At 36.3% G+C, this 26,425-nt stretch overlaps 1 protein-coding gene across 2 annotated transcripts in view; it reads right to left on the minus strand.

Moving 5' to 3' along the window:
* The window catches only part of GABRG2 (gamma-aminobutyric acid type A receptor subunit gamma2), a 77,686-nt gene extending 51,510 nt beyond the window's left edge, over positions 1-26,176 (minus strand). Inside the window, exon 1 of one of the 2 annotated variants that reach the window (XM_068697753.1) lies at positions 25,532-26,176. In XM_068697753.1, the coding sequence (XP_068553854.1) occupies positions 25,532-25,638 (107 nt within the window). In that variant the 5' untranslated portion in view covers positions 25,639-26,176. The remainder of the gene's footprint in view (positions 1-25,531) is intronic. The other variant, XM_068697752.1, reaches the window with a different exon arrangement.
* Between the last annotated feature and the right edge of the window lie 249 nt (positions 26,177-26,425).

Consider the following 26,425-nt stretch of genomic DNA (forward strand, 5'->3'; position numbering starts at 1 on the left):
TATATAAAACCACGATAATACCTGAAATTCAGGGGAGTTATTTGAATGTGTCAAATTACTTGAAACATATCATCACAAAGCAGATAGAGGGCAGAAAAAATGTTATTAAGTATTTATTGGTGCATTAGTTTTTATTTTTAGTATTTATTATTGCATTAGTATTAATTAGTGCATTAGTTTGGACCATGGGAAACTTTGTGGATGGATGACAGCACAAGACTGAGTTGCTTGTTTCATTCATTTTGTGATAAAATGCATAAGATCTATAAACCAGTAAATCACTATAATTGCATACAAATGTCATTCTGCCAGTAAGGTTTTTGCAATGGCAGTATCTAACAAGTTTTATCTCATGTTTTTTATCTTTCTCACTATATTAGTCCTAATTCTACATTAAATTAATTGTTCCTTGACTTCTATCATTTAAATAGCTCTTTGGAGTCCTCATTGGTAAGACATAACTTTAGCACAAACTGGGATTACACCAGCTAAATGTTCAGGACCAGATTCTCCATATCTTTGCTAATGCACATCATCCATACTTTTTTTTTTTTTTTTTTTCAATACCATCTGGGCTACATTTGGTCATCATTCATGCAGAAATTGTCATCTCTGGGCAGAGATACCTACTGTAGCTTGGAATGGGTTCTCCTACCAAGGAGTGAAAAACTATAGAGATGCTCTATTTGATTGGCATAGTCTCTTTTACAGAATCCTCAGCATTAAAGACATTATTTCTATACTGGAAATATGCTAAAACAGTAGCAGATTAATTCAGTCAGTCTGAGAAGGTCTCTGCTGTAAAATCACTGATACCTTAGGGAAAAAACAAGTTGTTTTTTGTTTGTTTGTTTGTTTGTTTTTTCCCCTTATCTTCTTTTCTGAATCAGAAGACAGAGCAAAGCCTGCCAGTCAAAGGTTTCATTAATGTGTTGATATACTCTTCTCTTAGCAGTCCAAAACCGTGCGCGTCCATGTAACAGTTTGAAATCTATTCCTCATCTCAGTAGGATCAATATGATTTCTTTTCGTTTTTGCTTTCATTTCCCTGATGGTAAGATTTAGACCAATGCAAAAATAATCACCTTTTTAGTAAAATTCAGCAAACACATATATTAATGGTACTTAGCTGTCTTAAATGATTATCCTTTGGAGTCATTTGATCTAAATTCTTTAGTTCAAAATTCAAACTAGAGAATGGATTATCTTTTTCAAAACTACCATGTTTGCTAACTTAAAGTCAGAATTATAACTGTTGGTGATCTCTGCTGTTCCACAATATTTCTACATCAAATACATTCTTATATAACTTTCAGAAGAACCATATGTAGCATTGGAAAGACAACGCCATTTGTCAGTAAAAATGCACTTCTGATTGTTTAAAATTACTGCCAGCAGCAATAATTTTTTTCTCTAAACTGAGGGAAAGATTGGGCACATCTTGTTTCATTAGTGAGCAATCACCCACAAAGGATATTCCTCCAAAATAGGGTGAATATTAATCTATAGGAATATGATTTTCACAACTGGTTGCTTCATAACTTGGATAATGACATAAGTAGTAGAAGGGAAAAGATGCTTTTCTCTGAAGCAGAAACCTATCGTGATTGCTCAGTCTTTCAATACTCAGATGTGAGCTCATGTATTCTGTTGGTCTAAATCTCTAAAATTCCAGTGACTTCAACCAAGATATGGTGATTTATACCTGCTGTGGTTCTGTCCTTTAATTTTCTAAATTTAGAAAATGAATTTTAACCATTTCCAGGTGTTCTGTTATGAAACTTCACACAAGAGTCAATTATCCCTGCTGGAATCTGCTGGCTACTGCACTGCTGTTTGCAAGCAGAATCACAGTGGTCACAGTGCCTAAAGAAAAAGAATTTTAGCAGTACTGAATAGCCAACTCCAACTAAACTTTAACTCCAACTAAAATGTATCTGTCAAAAAAAAAAAATCTGAATGATTTTATCTTTTATGCTAAGTAGGCTATAGAAGCTACAGAGCCCACAGGAAAGATTTAATAAATTACTCGTGCATACAGTAAATCTCCACTTATAGCACAAATGCTTTCTACCTCTGAGTGAAGGGCTGAAACAAAGCTTGCTGCTTTACTTAACAGAACTGTTTAACTTAATGAACAGTCAAACTACATTTATTCTCTGCTGTACATAAAAAATTACTGTACTCTATGTTATACATTATTCATGATGATAATACTGTCACTGGGAGGGAAGGACATATTCCACGTTCTCACTGCAGATACAAAGATGCTCTATGCATACAAGACATGTGTAGTGAATAGCACATTTTCAGGAGATTACAGTGTCTGTGGAAATCTAACTGTATCTATTCTCTCTCATTTTGACTACTGATCATATTTTAAGTAAAAATATCTCATTTAAAACAGATTTATTTATTTTTCTCATGAAGCACTATGCTTGGTTTTCTCTCCCTGCTCACATCTGTTCTGTCTGTTTGTAGTGTTTAAGCCCAAAAGTTGTGCTCAGGACCAGGCCTCCCATAGAATCACAGAATCATGTAGGTTGGAAAAGACCTTTAAAATCATCAAGTCTGACCATCAACCTAACACCTCCAAGTCCATGTCCCTAAGCGCCACATCTTCACGTCTCTTAAATATCTCCAGGAATGACAACTCCACCACTTCCCTGAGCAACCTTTTCCACTACTCTTGGCCACCCTTTCTGTGAAGAAATTCTTCCTGATACCCAAACCTGCCCTGGAGAAACTTGAGGCTGTTTTCTTGCATCCTAACACTTGTTACCTGAGAAAAGAGACTGACATTGACCTCACTACAGTGGTACTTATTTCTGTTTTACTATTAAGTGTTCACTACAATACCCAACCATGTTTTTTTTTCATCATTGTAGATCATGTAAATGTGAAGATTATTCTCTTCCCAAGTAACATACTCATGAGTTCCCACGTCTGAGACAGAAACTGAAGATAATGCTTTGATTAGAGTAGAAGATAGAAAATCCAGTTAGCCATCTGAAGTTCCATAACAGGAAATGGAAACTGCATTGGAAGATTTGGGCTTAAAAATCAGAGAAAAGTGTTTACTTGTCCTGCTCCCTCCTCTTAGACCTCTGGCACCAGTGAGACCATGATTCTCTTATCTGGATGGAGTCTTATTCCAGAAGGACTAGACCGAACCATGAAATGCTGAGTCAGATTGTTTCCAGAAAACCTTGTTTCAGACTCAGCCTTTAGAGTTTATTAACTGTATTTTGGCCAGTTGAGTTAGTCATGGGGTGAAGGAGGCTAAAGAAGTTCACAACAGGGAGAAAGAAAATGGTTCTTACCCCTACTTAATGGTTTGGGTAGATTTTAGGTAGGTCACCTGTGGTTCACAGTTTATTTCCTATGCTACTGGTGCAGTTATCATTCCATGAAGTATTCTAATCATTTAAAATATTCAGAAACTGCTCACAAAATGATCAGACTAAAGTCTTGGAAGGCTAGTGTAACAGCAAATGCTGGTAGCAGCAGTAAATGGCACAGATCTGTGTAGTCCCATTCACAGCCAGGAGTACTGCTTCAATTTTTTTATCCTTCCTAAGTCACAGAGGTACTGAGGCATACAAGGAAAAGTGATTTAAATAATACTACAGTTTTCACAAATAAATTGCTATAACCAAAACAAAATTGAGTAGGGACTGAGTACGCAGGTCTCAGAGGGAGTATTTAGGAACCAATATCTCTAGAACAGGACAGATGAGTGCTCCCAGCAGATGACTTTTCAGTATGTGAAGACCCTAGATTGCCAGCAAGCAAACAAGCATTTCTGAAAATTATGCCTACTTCAAGATTTAAAGGCTGGCTGAATACTTTTAATTATTTACTTTGTTTTCTACTGAATAAGATGATACCATAAAACATAACACCTAAGTATCATAAATGGAGCAGATTATCTTGCGTGTCATCACACGGCACTTACAGGGCAAGCAGGTGATCAGGCCCAGTCAGCATGGGTTTATGAAAGGCAGGGCCTGCATGACGAACCTGATCTCCTTCTATGACAAAGTGATGTGCTTGGTAGATGAGGGAAAGGCTGTGGATGTGGTCTACCTTGACTTCAGCAAGGCTTTTGACACTGTTTCCCAAAGCATTCTCCTCAAGAAACTGTCTGCTCATGGCTTGGACTGGCGCACGCTTCGTTGGGTTAGAAACTGGCTGGATAGCTGGGCCCAAAGAGTTGTGGTGAATGGAGTCAAGTCCAGTTGGAGGCTGGTCACTAGTGGCGTTCCCCAGGACTCAGAACTGGGGCCGGTCCTCTTTAGTATCTTCATTGATGATCTGGATGAGGAGATCGAGTGCACCCTTGGTAAGTTTGTAGATGACACCAAGTTAGGTGTGTGTGTCGATCTGCTCAAGAGTAGGAAGGTTCTGCACGAGGATCTGGATAGGCTGCACCAATGGGTTGAGGTCAACTGCATGAAGTTCAACAAGGCCAAGTGCCGGGTCCTGAACCTGGGGCACAATAACTCCAAGCAGAGCTACAGACTGCGAGATGAGTGGTTAGAAAGCTGCCTGGTAGAGAAGGACCTGGGAGTGATGGTTGATAGTCAGCTGAATATGAGCCAGCAGTGTGCTGAGGTGGCCAAGAAGGCCAGGAGCATCCTGGCTTGCATAAGAAGCAGTGTGGCCAGCAGAGCTAGGGAAGTGATTGTCCCCATGTACTCAGCTCTGGTGAGGCCGCACCTCAAGTACTGTGTTCAGTTTTGGGCCTCTCGCTACAAGAAGGACATGGAGGTGCTCGAGCGAGTCCAGAGAAGGGCGACGAAGCTGGTGAGAGGTCTGGAGAACAAGTCTTACGAGGAGCGTCTGAGGGAGCTGGGCTTGTTCAGCTTGGAGAAAAGGAGACTCAGGGGCGACCTTATTGCTCTCTATAGGTACTTTAAAGGAGGCTGTAGCGAGGTGAGGGTTGGTCTGTTCTCCCACATGCCTGGTGACAGGACAAGGGGGAATGGGCTTAAGTTGCACCAGGGGAGTTTTAGGTTGGATGTTAGGAAGAACTTCTTTACTGAAAGGGTTGTTAGGCATTGGAACGGGCTGCCCAGGGAAGTGGTGGAGTCACCATCCCTGGAGGTCTTTAAAAGACGTTTAGCTGTAGAGCTTAATGATATGGTTTAGTGGAGGACTTGTTAGTGTTAGGTCAGAGGTTGGACTCGATGATCTTGAGATCTCTTCCAACCTAGAAATTCTGTGATTCTGTGATCATGACGTGTATTTTACACACCTTCTTCTAATCATTCAGCAACTCATATCATCCTTGTTGGCACTTGTCATCCATTTTGAGTAAAGCAATCCTATTCTTAAACCCTTTCACTGACGTCTTAAATATTACATGGCAATGAAGCTTTTTTAATAGTCACTGTAAAACTATCAATTATAGCAGACCAGTTTATCTCACAGTTGTTCTGTATCTGCCCCAAGATGTGCACTCATTTTAGCTACTGCACCTGATCACATCATAAAGTTTAGCTTTTGGTAGTTATATTTAAAGCATCTATTTTCCATATTTACAGTTTCTGTAGAATTTGGCTATAGCTAGTGTGTACAGAGAAAGGTTGAAAATGAAAATTAATCTTAGTTTAAATTTTATTTGCTGCTTATAAGTTTTTGAAAATTATTATTTTTTTAATTTTTATTTTTTTTAATTTTTTCGAAGAAAACTTTGGGGTCCATTTATTGAGAGTGTTATACGTAAAAATTTTGGCTTATAGTATTTACTGTGTTTTCTAGTTTGCTCTACTGAAAAATTGCATTGTAATTTTGTAAATTACAATGTAATTTTGTAAATTACAATTAAACATTGTAAATGTAGAGGTATGAAACAAACTTTTATAACCAGTAAGAAAAAAGAGCGATAATTATAAAACCAAGCTCATATAATTCATTTTGAATGGCCTGAGCTAGAAGAGCAGCATTTATACTTGTAAGAACTCAGATGATTCAGATAAAGTTCTGTAATTTAAGATGATCATTTCAAATATTTTTTTAATTATTTTTTTGAGCTGAATTTTTTTATAAATATGTTTTATTTTGTTTACACGAGGTTATATAATCTACCCATCTCTCTTTTTACTGTAGTTATGGCTACACATTTAAGTGGCAAGTGAAGGACAAAATTAGGTAGAAATGAACAGAAACTGAGAAATAATTTCAGTATTTTTCTGCATCATAATCTTAGCTTGAATTTAGCTTTGACTTTATTTGAAATTATCTAGGCATATCTAATTGTAGAAAGCATAACCTTGGACTTATTTGAATCTCAGAAGGTTTATTTTTTGGTTTACCTCCCTCTTTCTCCCCCCTGCCCCTACCCCCCCCCCCGTCCCCCTCCCCATTATTTTTTTTTAATTTCTTTTAAAACTGTTTTATGCATCTCTGCATGTGAAATCTGAGGCTCATGGGGTATGATTGTTGCCTATTGCTATTACTCAGCTCCTGTAGATTTGTGCTATAGCTGGGAGAGCTCAAGAAATTAAGTTAACAACCATTACTGAAATGTGATCTGAATAGGTATTGTTTAGTGTGAGTTCTCACCATTTGTTCTGGCTGCATTTTTTTTGTATCTAATTTCGTCTGTTACTATTATACATAATTTCTCTTCTCAAATAAGCTACTTTTTTTTTTTTTTTTTTTTCCAGAAAAGATTACTTTAAAATCTCATTGTAAATTAATAGGAGGAGCATGGAACTTAATGCTATTCTCAGTAAAATTAGGAAAACATGAATGCCCTGCAGCCGCCTATTTAAACAATATTATCTCAAAAAAAAAAAAAAAGTTATTGCTCAATTAGGTTTGAAAAATGGAAGAATAAAGATTATTGTTCTGTAATACCTTGTAAGGTATATTCATAGTCTGTCATGATACTTGCACATTTTTTCTGTATTTTGCCATCATGATACTTTCACTTCTGGAATCAATCATTCATGATGCAGTCATATTTATATCATTATCTGTCACTATTTAGAAACAAACATGTAAAATGCTGGTAATTTCAGCATTTTTTTCTTACCGAATAACCCGGCATATTAGATATCATATTATATATGAATATAATATTATATGAATATAATATATATGAATATATCATATTATATATGAATATTAGACTGAAATGCATCAGGGAACGTTTTCATCTTCTATGTCTAAATACACAACAAAACACTGTAGAGTGGTGTTCCCCATGTTGGGCTGGGAGTCAGAAACATTGGATGCTAATCCCACTTAAAGGACTAGTGTGCTTCTTGCCCTACTGAGTCAACTCATTTAAGAAATACTTAGCTAATAATATTCCACTGTATAGGGCACTTTCTGATTTGTGTCTGACAGCACTGTGATGAATATTATTAGAACGGCAAAGCTGTAAGCAATTATAACAACAGAAAAAAAAAAAAAATAATAATAAAATAATAAAATAATAATAAAAAAAAATATTGCCATGCTTCACCCAGTTTTAGAATGGATTGCTTAGCTAAGATGAGGAAACAAATACCTCAAGCACAGCCTCCTCACCTTTGGAAAAAAAAGCTTTTGTTGGACACACTTGTTTTTGTAATTAATGAATGGGAAAACCTGTTTATATGTGAAAACTAAACTTTTAATGTCATTCTTTCTTTCTTTCTTTGTGCGTGGTCTTAACAAGGTAACAATAAAAAAAAGAGTTTGACATGGAGATTATCACCACATCAGTGCTACGTAATACCAAACTCTGAATAGCATATAATACTCTGCATATAAAACTCTGAATAGCATATAATCCAGACAGAAATGACAGTGCAATTTGAACATAAAGAAACAGATCTTGAAAAGCTCTGCACAGGTCACATAGTAATAATAATAATAATAATAATAATAATAATAATAATAATAATAATAATAATAATAAAGATTACAGTTCTCATTTTCTTACAAGGCTGAACTAGGGTGTTTCTATTATGGCTTAAGTGCAGGAAAGTGAGAAGGAACTTATTTTACACAAGGAAAACATTTACTGGTGTTAAACTTATGTAAGCATGCATGGTTGAAGCATTTCTGTAGCCAAGGATATTACAGGTAATACTTGTTACTAGGAGCCCTCTTGTCCAAATCAATGTCCCTCATTATAAGCTTTTACACTAGACCAGGTTTCTGACTAGGTTACTTTTTAAATCTGGGGGCATCCTGATCTTGTGTGAGAGCAATGGTGTTGGAGGATCTGGATTTTAGAATGTCGAAGACCTAAATGAACAGTTCATTTAGACATAGATACATGGAAATGAAATAAGTTTTCTAACAATCCATGGTGTCAATATTTTTCTTTTCTTCCTTTTAATGTGCAATTCATCAGTCGAGCTTAAGATATCAGTCAGAATTAAGGAATTCTATCCTGGTTCCTAGAATAGGCATTTGAATTCTGACAAGTTCTGTCCTCAGATTTGCTTATGCCAAATTGAATATTTTCTATGGCTTTCTCAGCAGAGTTCCTGCTAAAGCAAACTCTTTAGGTTTTCTGCAATTTCCGCTTCTGCAAAATGATTAATTTAGCTAATTGAATCATCTTATTCAGATATGTTAACACAGTATTGTTGAATTCAAATTTGTTTCTGTCACCTGGAGAAACCTTTGGACTACATCTTCTACATGAATCTTGGAACCTAATTGCCTAGGAACCAAATGATTTTCTTAATGTAAATGTGTTTTTTTTCTGAAAGGTGTTGAGGAAGTTCTGTCAACTGTTCTTGTAAGCGTATATTATGTTTACAAAATAAATACTCACATAAATGTACATAGTTATTTGTGTTTGGTGAAGACTAGGCATTATTGTAAATGGCCTTATTATGAAGGAATAAGCAATCATTATCTGTGTCTTACTGGAAATAAGGCTGCATTGCTGGGAATCACACTTCCATTGCTCTTAGCAGCCACATTATAGCCCGTATCTTTGTTACGTCAGATGTGTCAGTTAACCTTAGAATGATTGGGGAACCAGGCAACAATACATTTTAAAACAATATGGGTTTATTTATTCATTCAGAATATATTCTCAATTCTTGCTTCTTTAAGATCATGGAAGTATCATTACGGACATGTTTGTCAGATAGAAAATGTGTCTTGAAGAGAGAGCTGAATGAACAGCAAGTAGTTGCTTGATACACGGCTCTTTAACTTACTTATCATGAAGCTAACTCATTCGCAAAATGAGTATAAGCAAATAGTGAATATTAAACTTCTAGTTTTTAGCAATGCTTTTGATTTTACTTCAGTTTTAATGCACAGTAACCAGTTGTAACCCATGCAATCCCACTTAAACCAGCTTATACATGTATCATGCAAGACGCTGTTTGCACTCATACTCAAAAAACAGGCTGTGCAGGGGTGGATGTGGAGTTTAGTCCTGATCACAGGTTAGATGTGTGATACATTAAGAATGTAAGTGGCAAGCTAATGTCTTTATGTCATCTGCATAGAATAGTCAACAAGTGTGCCTGATTTTTTCCCTATGGAATGCATTAATTTCAATAAAAGGACTATATTGGTTTTGTTATGAAATTACGATAGAACCAGCCACCAAGGAAAGTCCATCAGGATGGCTCAAGTCAGGGTCTCTTTAATTTTGTAGAATGTATGAACATACTAGCTTCTGGATAAGGATTATTAGCACTTCTGCTGTCATATGCACCTAGACAGGTATATATAACTTTTAGACCTGTCAAGTGGCACCTGATTTTACAAATCTCTTCCTTCGTATTGGAGCTGGAATAAATTTTTACACTCCCCTCCCCCTAGTCCCCGCCAAAAAAAAGAAAGAAAGGTGGGGAGGGGCGGTCAGAGTGTAATACTATAATATGGTTAGAACTATATTTCAATCTCTTATTAATAAATAAGAAATAGGCTGTCCCACTCAGAGGGAATGGCTGGTTGTGTTGCTTCACATCACTGAAGGCAACAAAAACTTCTGTTTCCAGTGCCATGTGAGAAGAGAAACGTAACCTTTTCCGATTGTATAAGATGTCCAATGCTATTTTGCAGTGAAGACCTGGTACATTCTTCATATATTTTAAACATAAATTATTCAATGAAATAATAAAGAAGAAAAACTTGTAAAAATGTTGTTTCTTAAGCCCTTCTAGTTTTAAATCACTTTACAGAAGAAAATCATATCCACAAGCATTCACAGATCAATCTTCGGTATATATCAGAAGAAAGAGTGATTATCATTGCAGATCTGCAGCAGTGAGAGATGTAAACTAATTTTCTATTAGTGACTGTGAGCAAACAGTCACAAACAGAGAAAAAAAAAAGAGAGAAAAAAAAAAAGAGGAAAAAAAAAAGGGGGGGGAGTGGTTCTGGACTCATGTTCAAGCCTGTAGCTATTACTGCAGGGACTGGTTTTCAGAGAAATTTCAAAGCAGCCAGGTTTCATTGAGTAGGATCTGACACATATACAGCTGTGCAGAATTCCTTTCCCTCTTTGCACAGGAAGAAATTATTATGAACCCAAATTTCATTTCTGCAGGACTGCAGTTCAAAGCAAAGATACAAAGAATCCCTTGGTGAATCCCAAAGTGTCCCTTTGTCTTTTGGACAAACTCAAACTCAAACCAAGTGCAAGGAAAGACATTTGGTTCAAGGGTTTAGAACAGTTGTTCCTTGACTTAAACAACAGAGAACTTCTGAAGGCAAAACTTTCTGGAGACCGTCCTAGTGATCTCACCCTGACACTGAAGAAATGAAGAAATAATCTAAGGCTATCTCAGGCAGTCTCACTTTCATTAAAGGTCCTTTAAAGCTGTAATATGAAAGAATGAGTATTCACTAGAGCCATCAAATTATCCAGACTCCATGGGCATGGGAATAATCATTCTGTTGTGCTCAAAATTTTGTTTGTGGGCAAAAAGGAAACACACCTTACGTAACAAGCCAAGAATTTATTGTGTTTATAATAGGAATCTGAACAGTCTGTCAAGAATTTTTAGTAGTCCACATGTAATTATGTAGAGAAATATGTTTTTGCAGAAGATTCAATAATAATGATACAGTTAAAGTTGTTATATACCCAGTTTTTAGTTTCTATGCCACTTCCTGATGTTAGGCTCACCCTTTTCCTGCTCCTGAGGTTGGTGGTTTCATAATGGTGGTGGTGAGGTCTTACAGTGAGTTGCCACCATCTTTTGCTGGAAGAATGGTCATGTTGGTAGTTTCCTTCTTCTCACCCCAAGATCCACTTGGGATCATTTTTCTTTCTTTCCTAACATGTTTTTAAGTCTTTGTTCTTCCTTCACTGGCATGCAGCTCCACATTATATCCAAGCGTACTATATAAATTGACCTTGTTAAATACTATTTCATGATTCTTTTTATGACCTTGAAACCATATTTATCCTACTCTGGGGCTCTAAGGCCTGTTGTTAGCAATGCCAGGGTACAGAAAAAGATGTAAAACATGTACTTTGGATATCTGTTACATTGAAAAAATCTTGCCATCAATTATATTCAGCTTTTTATGCAAGATTTTTTTTTTTTTCTGAAAAAAATGCTGAACTGTTGATGATAACTAACAACAATAAGATGACTCAGCACTTTATTTTAATGAGAAGAAACTAAGTATGGATTCACTTAGCTGTTGTCTTATTTCTTTCTTCTTGTTTCTTCTATCAGTCTCCAATAAACAAAATGTAAGGCACATAATATGCAATTTTTACCTATCTCTCAAGTTTTTGACATTTGAGTGGGCTGGGTGTAATGATCATTGCAAAGCCTATCTTCCCATCCCTTATGTTTAAATGTGACTATTATCACTAGTCAAAACACCAGGAAAATAGGAGAAATTTCTATTTCACACACATACAAACATATACTTCACAGACCTTTTCCTTCCTTCCTTCCTTCCTTCCATCCTTCCTTCCTTCCTTCTTTCTTTCATTTCTTTCTTTCTTTCTTTCTCTCTCTCTCTCTTCCTCTCTTCCTCTATTTCTCTTTCTTTCTCTCTTTCTCTTTCTCCCTCCCTCCCTCCCTCCCTGCCTGCCTGCCTGCCTTCCTTCTTTCCTTCCTTCCTTCCTTCCTTCCTTCTTTTTTTCCAGAAATATTTTGATACATCTTTTTTCACTCCTTGACATCAATCAGCTTGGAGAAAAGGAGACTCAGGGGCGACCTTATTGCTCTCTACAGGTGCATTAAAGGAGGCTGTAGCGAGGTGGGGATCGGTCTATTCTCCATGTGCCTGCTGATAGGATGAGGGGGAACGGGCTAAAGTTGTGCCACAGGAGGTTTAGGTTGGATGTTAGTAAAAACTTCCTTACCCAAAGGGTTATTAGGCACTGCAATGCATTGCCCGGGGAAGTGGTTGAGTCACCATCCCTGGAGGTCTTTAAAAGACATTTAGCTGTAGAGCTTAGTAATATGGTTTAGTGGAGGACTTTTTAGTGTTAGGTCAGAGGTAGGATTAGGTGATCTTGAAGGTCTCTTCCAACCTAGACAATTCTGTGATTCTGTGATAAAGTAGGATTTTATTTTATAAATTCTCATTGCACCGATTATGATCAAGGAAGTCTCTCTTTGTAAAAAGGAATTAAATTTTTTAAAGGGAAAGCTGCTAGGAGCTTATTTTAGAGTTAGAAGATAGGCATAGGTGGATGCCTCATAATTCAAAAACAGGGCAGGAATCGGTACAATAACTGAGTATGAGCAGAAGCTCAGAAAGTTGTCTGAGTGAGTTTGATTAATGTGTGGAACTGGCTATGAGGGTCAGAAATAGCAGTAGATGTAACCATGACAATATTCCAAAAACATACTTAGGAAAAACTGTGTTGGGAACAAAGATGATAGGGTATAACTATTACTGATATATTTCTGAAATTCGTATAAGAGATAAAAACACATTAAGGTCTCAGAGATGCAGACTCGGGTAAATAGACTTTCAAAATATTTTTAGCAATAGAAAGGTACAGAGTGCAGAAGATATAGCAGAGAATGATGCTAAGTGGAGAAAGACCTACAGAAGTGAAAATGTATTCTTCAGTTTGAAAGATTACATAAGAGGATATATATATATTTTTCTTCACTGTAGCTCTGTATTGTGGCTAAATCAAAAGATCCACTAAATGTGCTGCAGAGCATTTTTCACACATAAACCCAAACATCCATATGTTCAAGGCCACAAGTTCTAGCACCCAAACAGGTTTCCCTGGTTCTTTCTAAGAGCCCTGTGGAGTGTTCACTGTGGCCATGACAGTGACAAGTTTTAAAACGGAACAGATACAAAACCTAGCAGTGGAAGGCAACTGCTATCTAATTTTGCTGGCTCATTTTAAACTAGTCCATTCCCAGCTGTGAGGTCTCCATTTAAGAGCAGCAGATACAAATGGTGGCACTTATGGGCGATGTACTATTTGTGAGCACCTAAGCTAAGTCCGTGGAGATAATTAGGGTATCAGCACAAGCATCATATTTTCTAAGAATAAGATGCAGATGGGTTTAAGAACCCATTTTCTATGGGTGCAGAGAAGGCTCTTCAGTAAAAAAATGTAGAACACCTGACAACACGATGGTGCTTCAGAGATTATGTGTGTACTTTTCAAACTGCATGATCAAGATCTATTTAAAAACAGGAAGTCTTTTAGTGGCTTGAGCAGAAGCCAGATGGGACCATCAGGTGAGGATGGAGACCTGAAAACCTGGAAAGAAGGGAAATCCCTAAAATTACCAGAACATGAGCAGAAACTAAGGAGGGATGGAGATGTTTTACTAATTATAGCATATTTTCCACATGGCTAAATTCACATTCACTTTTACTTGGTAAAGTTCCAACAGCTTTTTAAGAACTATGGATTTTCGCAGAATATCTGATAGGGTACTGAGAAGAAATTTCACTGGAAGCCAGCAAAACAAGACTTTTACATGCAGTTTGTTCTCCTGAATTCCTAGGGAATTTGGCAAATACACCTCAAAATATTTTCTTAAATGAAGAACAGGTGCTGTTCCAAGACTTAAAGTTTTCCAGGAGACATAACTGGAATACGTTTAACTGGCAACACTGGCATTTTTACATATCTCTGTCAGATTTCCTGGGATTATGCTCTTCATCCTGGTTAGTATTCTGGTTCCTGTTCAGAAAACCATATCCAGAAATACATAGGTAACAGCCACTGTTTCCTGAAGTGTCATTGGCAGACACAACATCTCCCTTAAAATAATATATTCTTCACATGCTCTTTAGAGTTTTTGCAGATAAACTAAAATAAGAAGTCCTATTTAAAATATGTACTATTGATTATTTGTATTATTGATTATTAAGCTTCCATTTCTTTAATTAAATCTTTTTGATACTGTTTTATTGAGGAGCTCAGAGCATTGTGTGTTCAGGTAACAATTGCAGATAACAAATGTTTCTCATTCTTTAATCTGAATACATATTGTAATGAATTTAATCACCTCTGCTGCTAATCTACTATAGTGAGAATAAAGAAATACTGCTATGGGTACCACAACACAAGAATTGATTTTACAGATGCAGTAGGTTTCCTTTCTTTTTTTTTTCCTTCCTTAACAAATGTTGTAATTAAAGCTGCAAATTATTTTCAGTTCTAATACTCTCTGAAGCTCTTCATACACTCAGAACATTTTCAAAGTTCTCATGTGAGCTACAATTCTTGGTTTCTGGCCGATGAATAATTGTTTTGCAAAATGTAAAATAAAATCCACTTTTTGAAATCTGTAAGACTAAAATTATTCCTATTCCCTTTTAAAATCATATCCATATAGGGCTTTTTTTTTTTTCACACATATAATCCCTAGATGACTGAGTAGTGAATTATGGAACTCAAAAAAGTAACCATTATGGAGACAGAGTAAAGGGTTAAAAGTGGTTCAATATAAACAGCAAACAGTAACTTGGAAATGCTTCATTTTAGTATTGAGAAATTATATCTCTCTAGAAGCCATGTCAGCATAGAATCACAGCATGGCTGAGGTTGGAAGGGACCTCTGAAGTCCAACCCCTCTGCTGAGCAGGACCACCTAGAGCACATTGCCATGTTGAAAGACAAAAGGAACGCTGTCCTCACTGTGGGAAATAGACGTATCTTAGCCTTACAAACTTTTTGACATCCAGGAGGCAGAATTGCGGATCTGTATCATGATAATCGGTAGAAGAAAAGAATATTTTCATGTTGCTAATTGTGGGATCTTAAAAATTGTGCTCAGAGCCTGATTAGTTATGCTGGACCTGGAAGTTAAGAATTTTCTCCTAAAGATTTGTGGTGACTTAATCTCATGTGCTGCATTAGAGATTTAGTAAGGTTTTAAGTCATTTTAAGTACATAATTTAAGTCTTTAAAGCTGCTTACTAAGGTTTTTGAGCTTTTACTATGGAAACAAGGGAGAGAAAATGAAAAAAGATATTAATGATGTAATGCTGTCTTTGCCCCAAAGAGTTTACAAATATCAATATAGGTTTATTTACTATAATGCACTCTTTGACATTAGTTAATTATTTTGGCCCAATAAAAGAGCAACAGTATTTGTGATTGTCCTCTAAGGACAATCCTCAAAGCATTTTACTACTGGCAAACTTCCCCTCTTCCAAATCCTCCCCTTCCAAGAAAATGGTGATACTTTTACTAACTTATGAAATGAAAGCGTAGCACACAAAGAGATTTGGGTTCACAAGCCTCACTGGCTGTAGAAGCAAAATGCATCATTTCAGTTATTTATATGAAAGCAAAAAGGTGTCTTTTCAGTCTTCAGGTTCACCTACTAAGACTGTTCCTGGCAATATAAATATTATTACACAGATAACATGTCTCATATCTTCCAAACCCTCTAATCACATCACCACTTCTTCAGCTAAAGTTGCTTACTGTGGTAATGGATTTGCTTTGCTTCTTTCTCCTTTTCCTGCATAACTGTGAGCTACCATCAACTTTCCCATTTGTTCTTATTCCACAGTGGCATGCTCCCTTCCCTCTAAAATATACTTACTAAAGGTATACACAGCCTAATTTCACTTAATAGAGAAGGTTGCCCTGCATTTTGTCTGTTAATTTGATCATAATAACTCACCCTTCTGAGTCCTTGCACTGGTTTCCTATCTGCAGTAATGCCAGTCTTGTCAGTATGTTCAAAACACAGTCTAATTCCAGCCTTCATTTCCATATACCCTTCAGTTCTGCCTCCTATTCACAACAGTCTTTCTGGGCTGATGCTAATGCCCTTATTCTCAGTAGCAAGTCCCTTTAAGAGCTATCAGTGTTTCATCACAGAGATTCAAACTGACTGTAAATTGAATTGTATATCAATTATTTGGTGGTATTCTTCATACACTGACATCTGTCTGTTTGTTTGCCTTTAGTGTGGTATCTTTCTGGGCAATGGTTTCTCAGCTGTTTTGAAAATATTGGTCTTTAGTACAGATCAGCATGAGCCAATGATCTACATATATACCTATATTATTGATTTTTATTTATTTACTTATTTTGGTCAGGGGATTATCTTTCTTCACATGGAGGCAGTTTGAGTGCCTAAATTTAGGTAGAATGGCTCTTTGGCCTATAAAAGCAGAAATCAGGATAGCAAAAGAGGAAAGATGATCAACCTTTATGAACCTAATGAACCTTAATTAACTGTGCTCCCTTGACTCCATCACTATTTGCTGTATACCCAGTTGAAGTTTTTTAACTGTTAATCTACTGTGTGAGGTCTTTTGTGCCTTCATCACTTCATCAGTGGAAAAAAAAAGAAGAGTATGTCCTATACCTCCCTTTTACAGGTTGCATGAGAAATGACTAAGTGACCAATCTCATAACTGACTTTTTTGGCTTTCTCTGTCTTTACCAACCATATGCATGGATCACTGAGGGCCAGAAGTGCACCTAATAACATATTGAATAGTATATTGATTAGTTTAATAAGGTTTTCTAACAAACATTACCTCATTAATATTAATTGTTCTTAACTGTTTTTATCATTCTTCCTCTTTCTGTCTCTTTTTCCCTCTGCTCTTGAAAAATAATGAAATATTTTTATTTTTTTTTTTACAAGATGAATTAAGCAAAAGTGCAATTCAGTAGGTAATCCTCAATCTGTTGAAGCAGGCAGATTTCTGTTTCTATCTGAAGATATCTTACTACAGATTAACAAAGGCTTCATCTGACCAGAACATGCTATTTGTGTTACACAATACAGCACTGAATCACTATTGAAGGAAAGCATTTTCTGATGTCACCCAGTGTTTTCCAGGGAATTCTGTCAGAGAGTTATTCTAGGTATGCATGAGAACCTTTTTAAGACACATTTCAGTGTATAGAACCATAACTATTTTTCTGAAAAAAATAAAAAAAAAAAAGGAGAGTTAAAAAATTTAATATGATAAATGGCTCAGAGAACAGCTAGACTTTCATCTCAAGATTTCACACCAAAGTCCAAGATGGCATTCAGTGAAAAATACAATTTCATATTTCATGATTACCTGCATCATTTGGAATAAGCTAATGCAAACACAAAAAGTAGATATCTTCTCTTTCCTTCCCTTAAAATGTTCATTGTTAGCCTTCATTCCTTTGAGACACTTTTCTTTCCATATATTGATGTTTTATTTATGGTAATAATCTGTATATGTTGGTTTAGGTTGTGTAAAAGTGCTTTTTCTTTAATATTTTGCTGTCTGTCTGTGAACAGATGAAAGTTATGTCTCGTAAGAGTAATATTTAGTTTCATATACAATGGCCAGATTTCACAGTTAGGCCTACACATTGTGTTGTACATCACTGATTATGTGTGAAAATGTCCTTCAACTAAATCTGAAAAAATATAACTGAGCCTGTAGGTAAGAAAATATGACTTACACTTAAGTGAATTTCTTTATTAAAGATAACCATTTGTTGCATTGGGATTCTTGTATAAATTAATTAAGTTCTACTACCTGCCACTGCTTTGGATATATAAGAGGTTAAACTAATGATTATTCTGGGTCTGATCAGCTATATATCATGCCAGGTCTTTTGCATCTGACATGCCACTAGCAGAAACTAAGAGCAAAATATTGGGGCAAGAATATAGCAATGCTTTTCTGGTAAAATCTCTGCTTCCAGAAACATGCAGCTGGAGATTTCCTGTAACAAAATCTTGCCACTGAGTTCAATGCTCCTTGATGTACTTCTCTTGGTTTTGAACCTCTGTAAAACTTTAGTCTCTGCAGTTACCTCACTGGCTAGAAAAGTAAACTTTCCTTATTTTTTCACATAGCTAATGATAATTTATTCAGGCTCTTTATAGGAGAAAACAAATAATGCTTCTGTAGTGAACTTCCTTCTGGTTGCTTAGGACATCATATGAAAATGCATTATGCTGTTGAAGTAGTCATTTATATGGGAAGGTGTTTGCTAAATTTCTCTTCTGCTTATGCAGTCACTGAATTATTTCTCCTGATGGCTTTCAGCAGCATTAAAGCCTCCCATTTTTGAGAGTAGTTGTGTTAAAAATATTATCCAGTTATATAAATAAGAGGATATCACTGTGTGTCAGACTGAATACCCAACATTCAGTCCCATGAGACTCACATATTAATTTCCTGGCACAACTGTACAAATAACCCAGAATCACATTCAATGATTATCACCCTCAATAGCTGCCTTCAGTTTACCACCTTCAGCCCTCTTTTACCTCAGTTTGTCTCAGCAAACTGGTAGGTGCTGGGACTTGTGAAAATATGTACCCACTATCTCCCTCTTCCAACTCTTCTATGAAAAAAGATGGAAAAAATGATAGTTTTTATATAAATTTCTCACATTGAAGTAGATGATTACACATATGTTATAAATGAATTTCTAACCATATGACAAATTTAAATGTAAATATTATTTTCTTGTTTCCAAAGATAAAATTAAATGATATTTTCTCCACCTCCTGGCTTATAGCAAACCTTAATTTCCTCTTAATTGGAAAGGTCAAAATTGCAGGTTACTTCTGAACATAACAGAAGAAAAGATGGACTCAATTCAAACAACAACAAAGCTCCTACTGACTGCACTGGAGCTCTTCCGAGCTAGGAGCTCACCTAAATACCTGTAAAGATAATATGTCTCTCTAGGTATATACGCTTGGAGGATTCAGACTCTCATGGCCTGGTTTTGTTAACATTATAATGATCTGGGCTATAATCCAGAATCAAATGGAGGAATGTAATATATACATTAAGTTTTAAGTCTTTAGAAGTCACTAATCATGTTGAGTCTAAAGTCTAAAATCAGTGAATTTAGAATGGACCATTTAAGCTGTTCCTTTTTCATATCACTTTTATCCTTCAGCTAAAATAGCTCTTCACCTTTTCACCTGTTTTTTTTTGTGTTTGTTTGTTTGTTTATTTCTTCATGCTATGGATATATTCACTATGATTAATCATATTCCCTAAATTCATTAGTGCTCAGCAAGTTTAGTTTTAGTCTCAGTTAGTCTCAGTGAGTTTAGTCTCTTGAAATAGGCTCTTCCTTACCTCATAATAATAATAATAGTTTTCTGACTATGGCAATGGATTTCTTTTTCCTGCAATTTGTGGTTCTTTCCTGTTACTTTCTGCAGGAATTTAGTCTTTTATGAAATGGACGTTACTTGTTCTAAATAAACATCCTCCACCTTTGCACACAGAAGCATCTCTCTACTTGCAGTAAAGTTACTTGGACATCTATTTCTATCATTAATTGTTAGATCTATTCCAAAAAGAGATAAATATACATGCATCTTGGTCTTTTAGTGCCGCACAGTCTCCCTAGCTCTTGTGCAGAACAAGAAAACAGGTTCTGCTCTTCAACAAAGAATATTGTTTATATCCAGAGGGTCAGGACATAGGTTTCTATGTGAGACTTAAGATCAATGTATGCTATAGTTTGTTGGCTGAAATGGCATGTTAAGTTTAAGCTGATCTTCAATACAGAATGAATTTCACCCTGGCAGACAAACAGAAAACAACAACAACAAACTGTTTATAGCTATTGTAAATCAGTTAGCTGGAATGTAGATTGAGAGCTTTCTGCAGAGTAAAAGCATTATACAGTGTAAGAAATACTTCTTGAAGATTCTTCTGGAGTTATAATTTAACTGGGCTATTTCCCAGTTCTTAGCTCTAAACACATTACATATAAGAATTCATACTCTGTAGGTCCTGGTTTTTCTCTCAGCAAGAGACTGACTTCATCTGGTCAAGCGTTAGTGAGAAGATTAAACTGGGTCCATGATATGAGGAGATTCCTAAGACTGCAGAGATGTTCAGCATTAGCTGCAGGATAGGATGTTGATATCTCAGTAGACATCACAGGGAAAATGCAAAATCAAGCCTTACCATCCGTGTCAAAGGGAATTTATAGTGCAATAAATGTCCATAAGGAAAGTGCAACACTAGATAAACTATGAAGCATCAAAACTAAAAAGAAACTTTACTTCTAAAATCTTTGTGTGTGTGTGTGTGTGTATACCAAGCCCAAATCCATATTAAGTGAGCCTTCAGCTAGCAATGTACTCTCCCCTGCCATTCTGACATAACCTACCTGTTCTGTACAAGACTGAGTGGGGCTGCAGGTGCAGTAGTTTGTAAAGCAGCAGTTCAGACTGCATCGATGATGCCAACAACCACAGTACACTCTAGGTGTTCTGTTGCATGTTTTCAAAGAACTAATGAACTATTACTTTAATACAAAGTCTATATCTGTGAATGTATAAACATTTTATAGTTAGAGTGGCTGAACAAAACCGGGGAAAGGTATAGGGTGCTGAGCTAACTTAAAATGGGTTAGTGCATCTCCAAGTTGCAGGAAAGTGCCATTTGGGAGTCTGGACCTGGGTCCTTAGGATGCCTCTTCTTTGGAGATTGCTTTTTATATGTTTTATCTAATCTTCTAATAACTCATGTTTTCAAGTCATGATTCAGTGCTTTTTTGGAGCAAGTGGTGGTCATTACTGAGGTACAAAAGTGTTTAAGCATAGTGGGATGGAGACCTGCAATGAGTTTCCTGTGACCAGATATGTACTTCCTTTGCCTTCATACATTCACTCCTGTCAATCTTCTTTCCTTTTAAATTTTTGGACAATGTTACGGAGTTTCTTGACTTGTAAAAACTGAACAAATATATAACAGGAAAACAACATGATCACAATTCAAATCAACAAGATATTTTTTTTCCAGATAGCATTGAACTAGAACAGTTTAAATTCATGACCAAAGACATGGTTTAGATGGCCACTGAGAAGACACATAACGTGAATTGCATGGTGATTATTACAATTAAAGATTAGATTCATTTCTAAAGCTGCTGTTAGTTTGTTTATTTATTTATTTACTATTAACAAGTTTGATTTCTCAGATTTTCAAGGATTCAAACTTTTTGAAAGGCTTTCTAATATCACTTTGCATATTCATCAGAGTAATTTGGAATACATGAATATTAGTATGCAAGTTATGGTTACGTGGAATAGCCAAAAAAACAGAAGTTAGTTAAAGGGTTTAATACACATTTCCAAACCATTATATACTTGAAAGTAGGGAGAAAATATCTACAATATTTTATGCTCCATTAAAATTACTAGATAGTGAGAATGTTATTTACTTGTTCTAGTCTGCTTTATAACATTGCTTTTTGCAGTCTTTTTATTAGAATCATAGCTGTTCCAAATTCCTTCTCTGAATCAGTTTGAATGTATTACCATTACAGCTGATAACTGATAAAAGTCAGGAATGCAGTATGGCTATGAAAAACTCAAGACAATCTCACTCTCCTTGCTACCCCTGAATTTTTCAAGTAGAGTGAAGGTCCTGTGTCCATGCAGTCTCAGCTCTGCTGAAATACACGGTGGTATATAGGCCAGTCAGCACTAAATCTGCAATTTCATTGTACCATAGACAAGGATAAAGTCATCATTTAACAGCATTTGTATTCACAACTTCTGTTGTGGTGCTTCTTTACAAGGGACTATTCCTTGTTGAGAAATTGTCTCTTGCTGAGCAACATCATACTCCAGTAATGCTCCAGGTGACTTCCACAGGACCTCTGACTTTACAGAAGTGCTATGCACTGCATGAAAGAATTGGAAGTTAGTATATGAATAACTACATCTGCAAGGTTGATTCCAAACTGATGTTAACAACCTTTACAGTAATTCTAAATGACTGTTCAGCTCAGGGATATTCATGCCCCTCTTAATCATTGTTATTATATCATGTACCACACGGTGCAAGAAACCAGCTGATACTGCTAGTGCTTTACAGGAACAAAACAATTTTATTCATTTCCATGCTGTGTAATTTGCTAAGAAAAATATGCTCGTTCATATATGCACCAAGGTATTTTAGAGTTAAAATGATTGTCTTGTGCTTTTTTTTTTTTTTTTTTTTTTTTTTCCTGATCATTCTTGACAGTTTTCAATTTAAGTTATTTAGTTGTAGCATAGAAACATTGTAGAAACGTTGTCATTCCAATACTTGGGCACTTCCAAGGAAAAAAAAAAAAAAAGTAGCCACTGTCCCAGCATTACTCTGCACTGTGTTCATGTGATTTTTGTTGTCAATGTGTTAGAGCTAAGGACTGGACAAAAATAACAAATAAAACCCATATGTAAACAGTACATAGGGTATAGCTTTCAATCTATCTGAAACTTTGCTGGTAAGTGAGCTTTAATAAATGCAATATGCATTAATTACTTATGTAGTATACAATAAGTTTAATCAAATATTATTTCCAATTAAACCCCATACTGATATGTGCAAATATTAAAGTATTCTATGTACATTTTAAAAATATTGTCTCAAACCCAGTATTATGGTGCACAGACATTTGGAATTTGGTTTGACTCATTTTCTATGAGTGTTTCAGTCAAAAGGGTGGGTTGCACAGTGCTGTTACACTGGTTTGAGTGATAGGATAATGGAGGAACTTAACTTTATGCAGTATTTGCAGCACAGTTAGGAACTTATGAAATTTTGAAAGAAACGCTTCCTAAAACTTTAGTGTGCAGAGTTGTAAAGATGTACTGTGTGAATGTTATGAAACTAATGATATAAAATCACTGTAAAGGTAATGTACTGCTGTGCTATAATGTGACATTTATTCTGAATTGATTCAAATCATGGTTTGTTGCTTTCAGTGATACCTGAATTGTACCTTAATTTTCTTCTTCTTTCTCTGATCTTCCAAACTATCAACAATTGTGAAACAACTAATTTCTCCAGAGAATAGCTTTTTTTTTTATATTGAAATAGGAAAAACCTCTGCACAAAATTAACAACCAATTTATGTTCAACTACTTTGATAAGATTCTGCAAATAGTTAAACATCTGTGTGTACTGACTGTTTTCAACACATTTATTTACACACATAACATGGAGCACATGTTAGTGATCAGTTACATTGCCCTATAAGAATTTCAATGTCCAAGACAAGTGACACATAATACAATTATATTGCCCTCTATCTGATCTGTTTGATGAGTTTCTAAGAAAGAAAAGTTTTCATTGTGGCTATAAATAGACACTAAGTTCAACTTTCCTAACTCTCTCTTGGTCCATGTCTTCCCAAAGCTAACACTAATTTTTCTTCCACAACAGGAAGAGAAAGGTGTCTTGATTATTAGAAATAAAATCATGTTTTCATGTTGACTCGTTGAAAATATTTTTGTAAAGCACTAAAAAGAATTTTCCTCTTTAATTGTAACTCCTTAATATTACTTCTCTGTCTGTTTTTCCTTAAAATATGATGTCAGGAAAGTTTCAGAGCAAACCATCTTGGCTATCAGATGATTATGAACAGAAAACAGAACACTTTGCTGAGCTAAAAGTTTAATTTCTACTATGAAGAGTTTCTTTTAAAGCTAATGAAATAATTTTGGCAAAATTCTGTAGCTGAAAAGTGAGTGAAAAGAAGCAAATTAAACTAACTATCAGGGATCATTTTAGTGGAAGTTTTACAGTAAAATAATCTGAGACTGTGTCTGTGTAAAGTGAGCACTTTCCAGTGGGAAAGAAGGAAGAATTACACAGAGCAATACAAACACAGGTACAGTCACCTCAGCTGAAGTCCTTAGGTGAACTGCTTTCTTGAAATCCAATAAAAGCTCATTTTCCATTGCTTTCTATTCACTTAGTAATCACAAAGAATTCTTACAAAATCAGACATGCCTTATGCTTGTCTGGCTTCTGACAAGGTCTCTTTTCTGGTAGGCTCACTAAGTTTTATTTCACTTTCTACTTCATTTTCAGCCATTTTACATTTAATTTTAGGGGAATTCTTCACAAAGTTATTTGTTTGTGATGAAAGCTACTGTAAAATCCAGCAACTTTTAATTTCCTTGGTCAGTAATTTTTGTCTTTTGTTTTGCTTGGAACTAAAGTCCTACATCTGCAGCTACAAAGTTCAGTTTAAAAAAAAAAAAAAAAAAAATTAAGCCACTTTTTTGTATGGCAGTGTCTAAGGAAAAGGAAGGGAGCAGAAAGAAGGTAAATCTGAATGAGAAGCCTGTATGACTACAGCATTAATAAGAGAAAAAGAGAGAAAAAGGAGTTGGTACTAACTTCTGTAGTGTATAAATGTCAACAAGGCTTGTGCAGCTGTGAGGAAAAGTCTATTAGGACTTGAAAGACCAAGTACTTTACAATGCAATGCTACTTGCTCATCTAAACTGTTAAATGTACAGTCCAGAAACCTTTGTAAGAATGCCTGGTTCAGCATATTGCTTGGCACTGCAGTAGTACTTACTCTCCCCCTCCACTTTCTGCACATCCATATACAAACTCCTTCTTCCTCTGCTATTAAGATTTTTACCTCTTTACATTTATGTGTACAATACACACATGCAGCATGCTTGCACATGTTGTCTTCAAACAGTACATGTGTAAGCACGTGGGGGTAAATGTTACTGTAAATATTTGTCTAATCTGACCGGCTATGTGATTTGCACACTCTATTACATCCCACTGCTTGTTTCATCAGCATTAAACACATCTCAGTAACCAGCAAATGCAGGCAGCAGCTCACTACCTGCCTTCGGAGGTTTTGCAGAGATCTGCATCCCTGTCCTTGGTCCTAGATCCTTGCACTGGCTCCTTACAGAACAAATATACAGCGCTTCAGAGCCCAAAGCCCAGGCACGGCCATGATGCAGCTGCTTAGGTGGAAACAAGCGTGAAGGCATGGATGTTCTACCCACAAAACACAGCTGCATTATAACTCCATGCACTCTAGCAAACAATAATTCAGAGGGAGAAGGCTTCATTAATATGGCACCAAATTCCATGAAACACCCGGCATGTACCACCATCACACACACCCGCTGCTCACACTCCCTGTCCATTTCAGAGCAACCACAATTGTAAGAGAAATGAAACATTATAAGATCTCATCTGCTAGGAGATAGATGAACGTAATGTCGCTATCTAAACCTCCAGCATTCTCACGACAGCTCTGCGAATTTGCAAACAGCGTCTTCACCCCCAGCCCTCCTCCCCCCCACCCCCCCAACAAACAGAATCAGAAAGCACATCTTACCACTGGATGAGAGAGAGGAACACAAGTGCCCACACCATCATTTTGAGAGAAAATGCAGGATTCAAGAGTGCAGTGCTCCCCAGGCTTGTTGGATTTGGAGGAATCATCTCTTTCTCTCCCCCCCCCCCCAGCCCTGTTTTTTCCCCTTTTCTCTCGGTTGCAGATGGATCCGTCCCCTTCTTTTTTTTTTTTTTTTTTTGGTAGTGGTTCTTCTCCCCCTCCCTACCAGGTCCCGTCAGTGGGATGATACATTGCACCCAGCTGCGGGAATTAATATGCGGGGGGGGGGGGGGGGGGGGGGGGGGCAGAAATTAGATCTGCACAAGCCCTTTGCAGATATAATCAAAAAACGTCAGCTCAGGCAGCAAGCAGCAGCTTCCAGATCTAGGGCAATAATATAATTGGGAGAAAAGAAAAGAAAAACTGCACATACACAAACACTCGCAGAATAAAAACAGTCAAGGGAAGGAGAAACACATACACATGCACACATTTACAGAACCACTCACATACATGCAACAATCCGATACAGCAGTGGAAAGGGTAGATGAGAGAAAAGAAAGAAGAGAAAAAAAAAAAGGAAAAAAAAAAAAAAGAATGAATAAAGCAATGGAGCTTCTGCCTGAATGCAGATTAACTCCGAGGTCAAAGTGGAAATGATGCACTCTGCTGCAGCAGCACAGATTAACACATGCGTGGTGTCAGCCGTGGTGCTTTTTAACCTTTGATTACACATATGCAGGCAGCCTGGATTTTTGCTTTGGAGGCAAGAAAGATTTGGCAGGCATAAAAAGGGAGGTTGGAAGGAAAAGCTTGCCCTATGCTGCTGAGGATCCTCATTTTTCTAAACAGCTTGGAAATCGTGATTGCACAGGGGAAAAAATAAAAGGATGG

Source organism: Anas acuta, chromosome 14, assembly GCF_963932015.1.
Source record: "Anas acuta chromosome 14, bAnaAcu1.1, whole genome shotgun sequence".
Taxonomy (NCBI): Eukaryota; Metazoa; Chordata; class Aves; order Anseriformes; family Anatidae; genus Anas; species Anas acuta.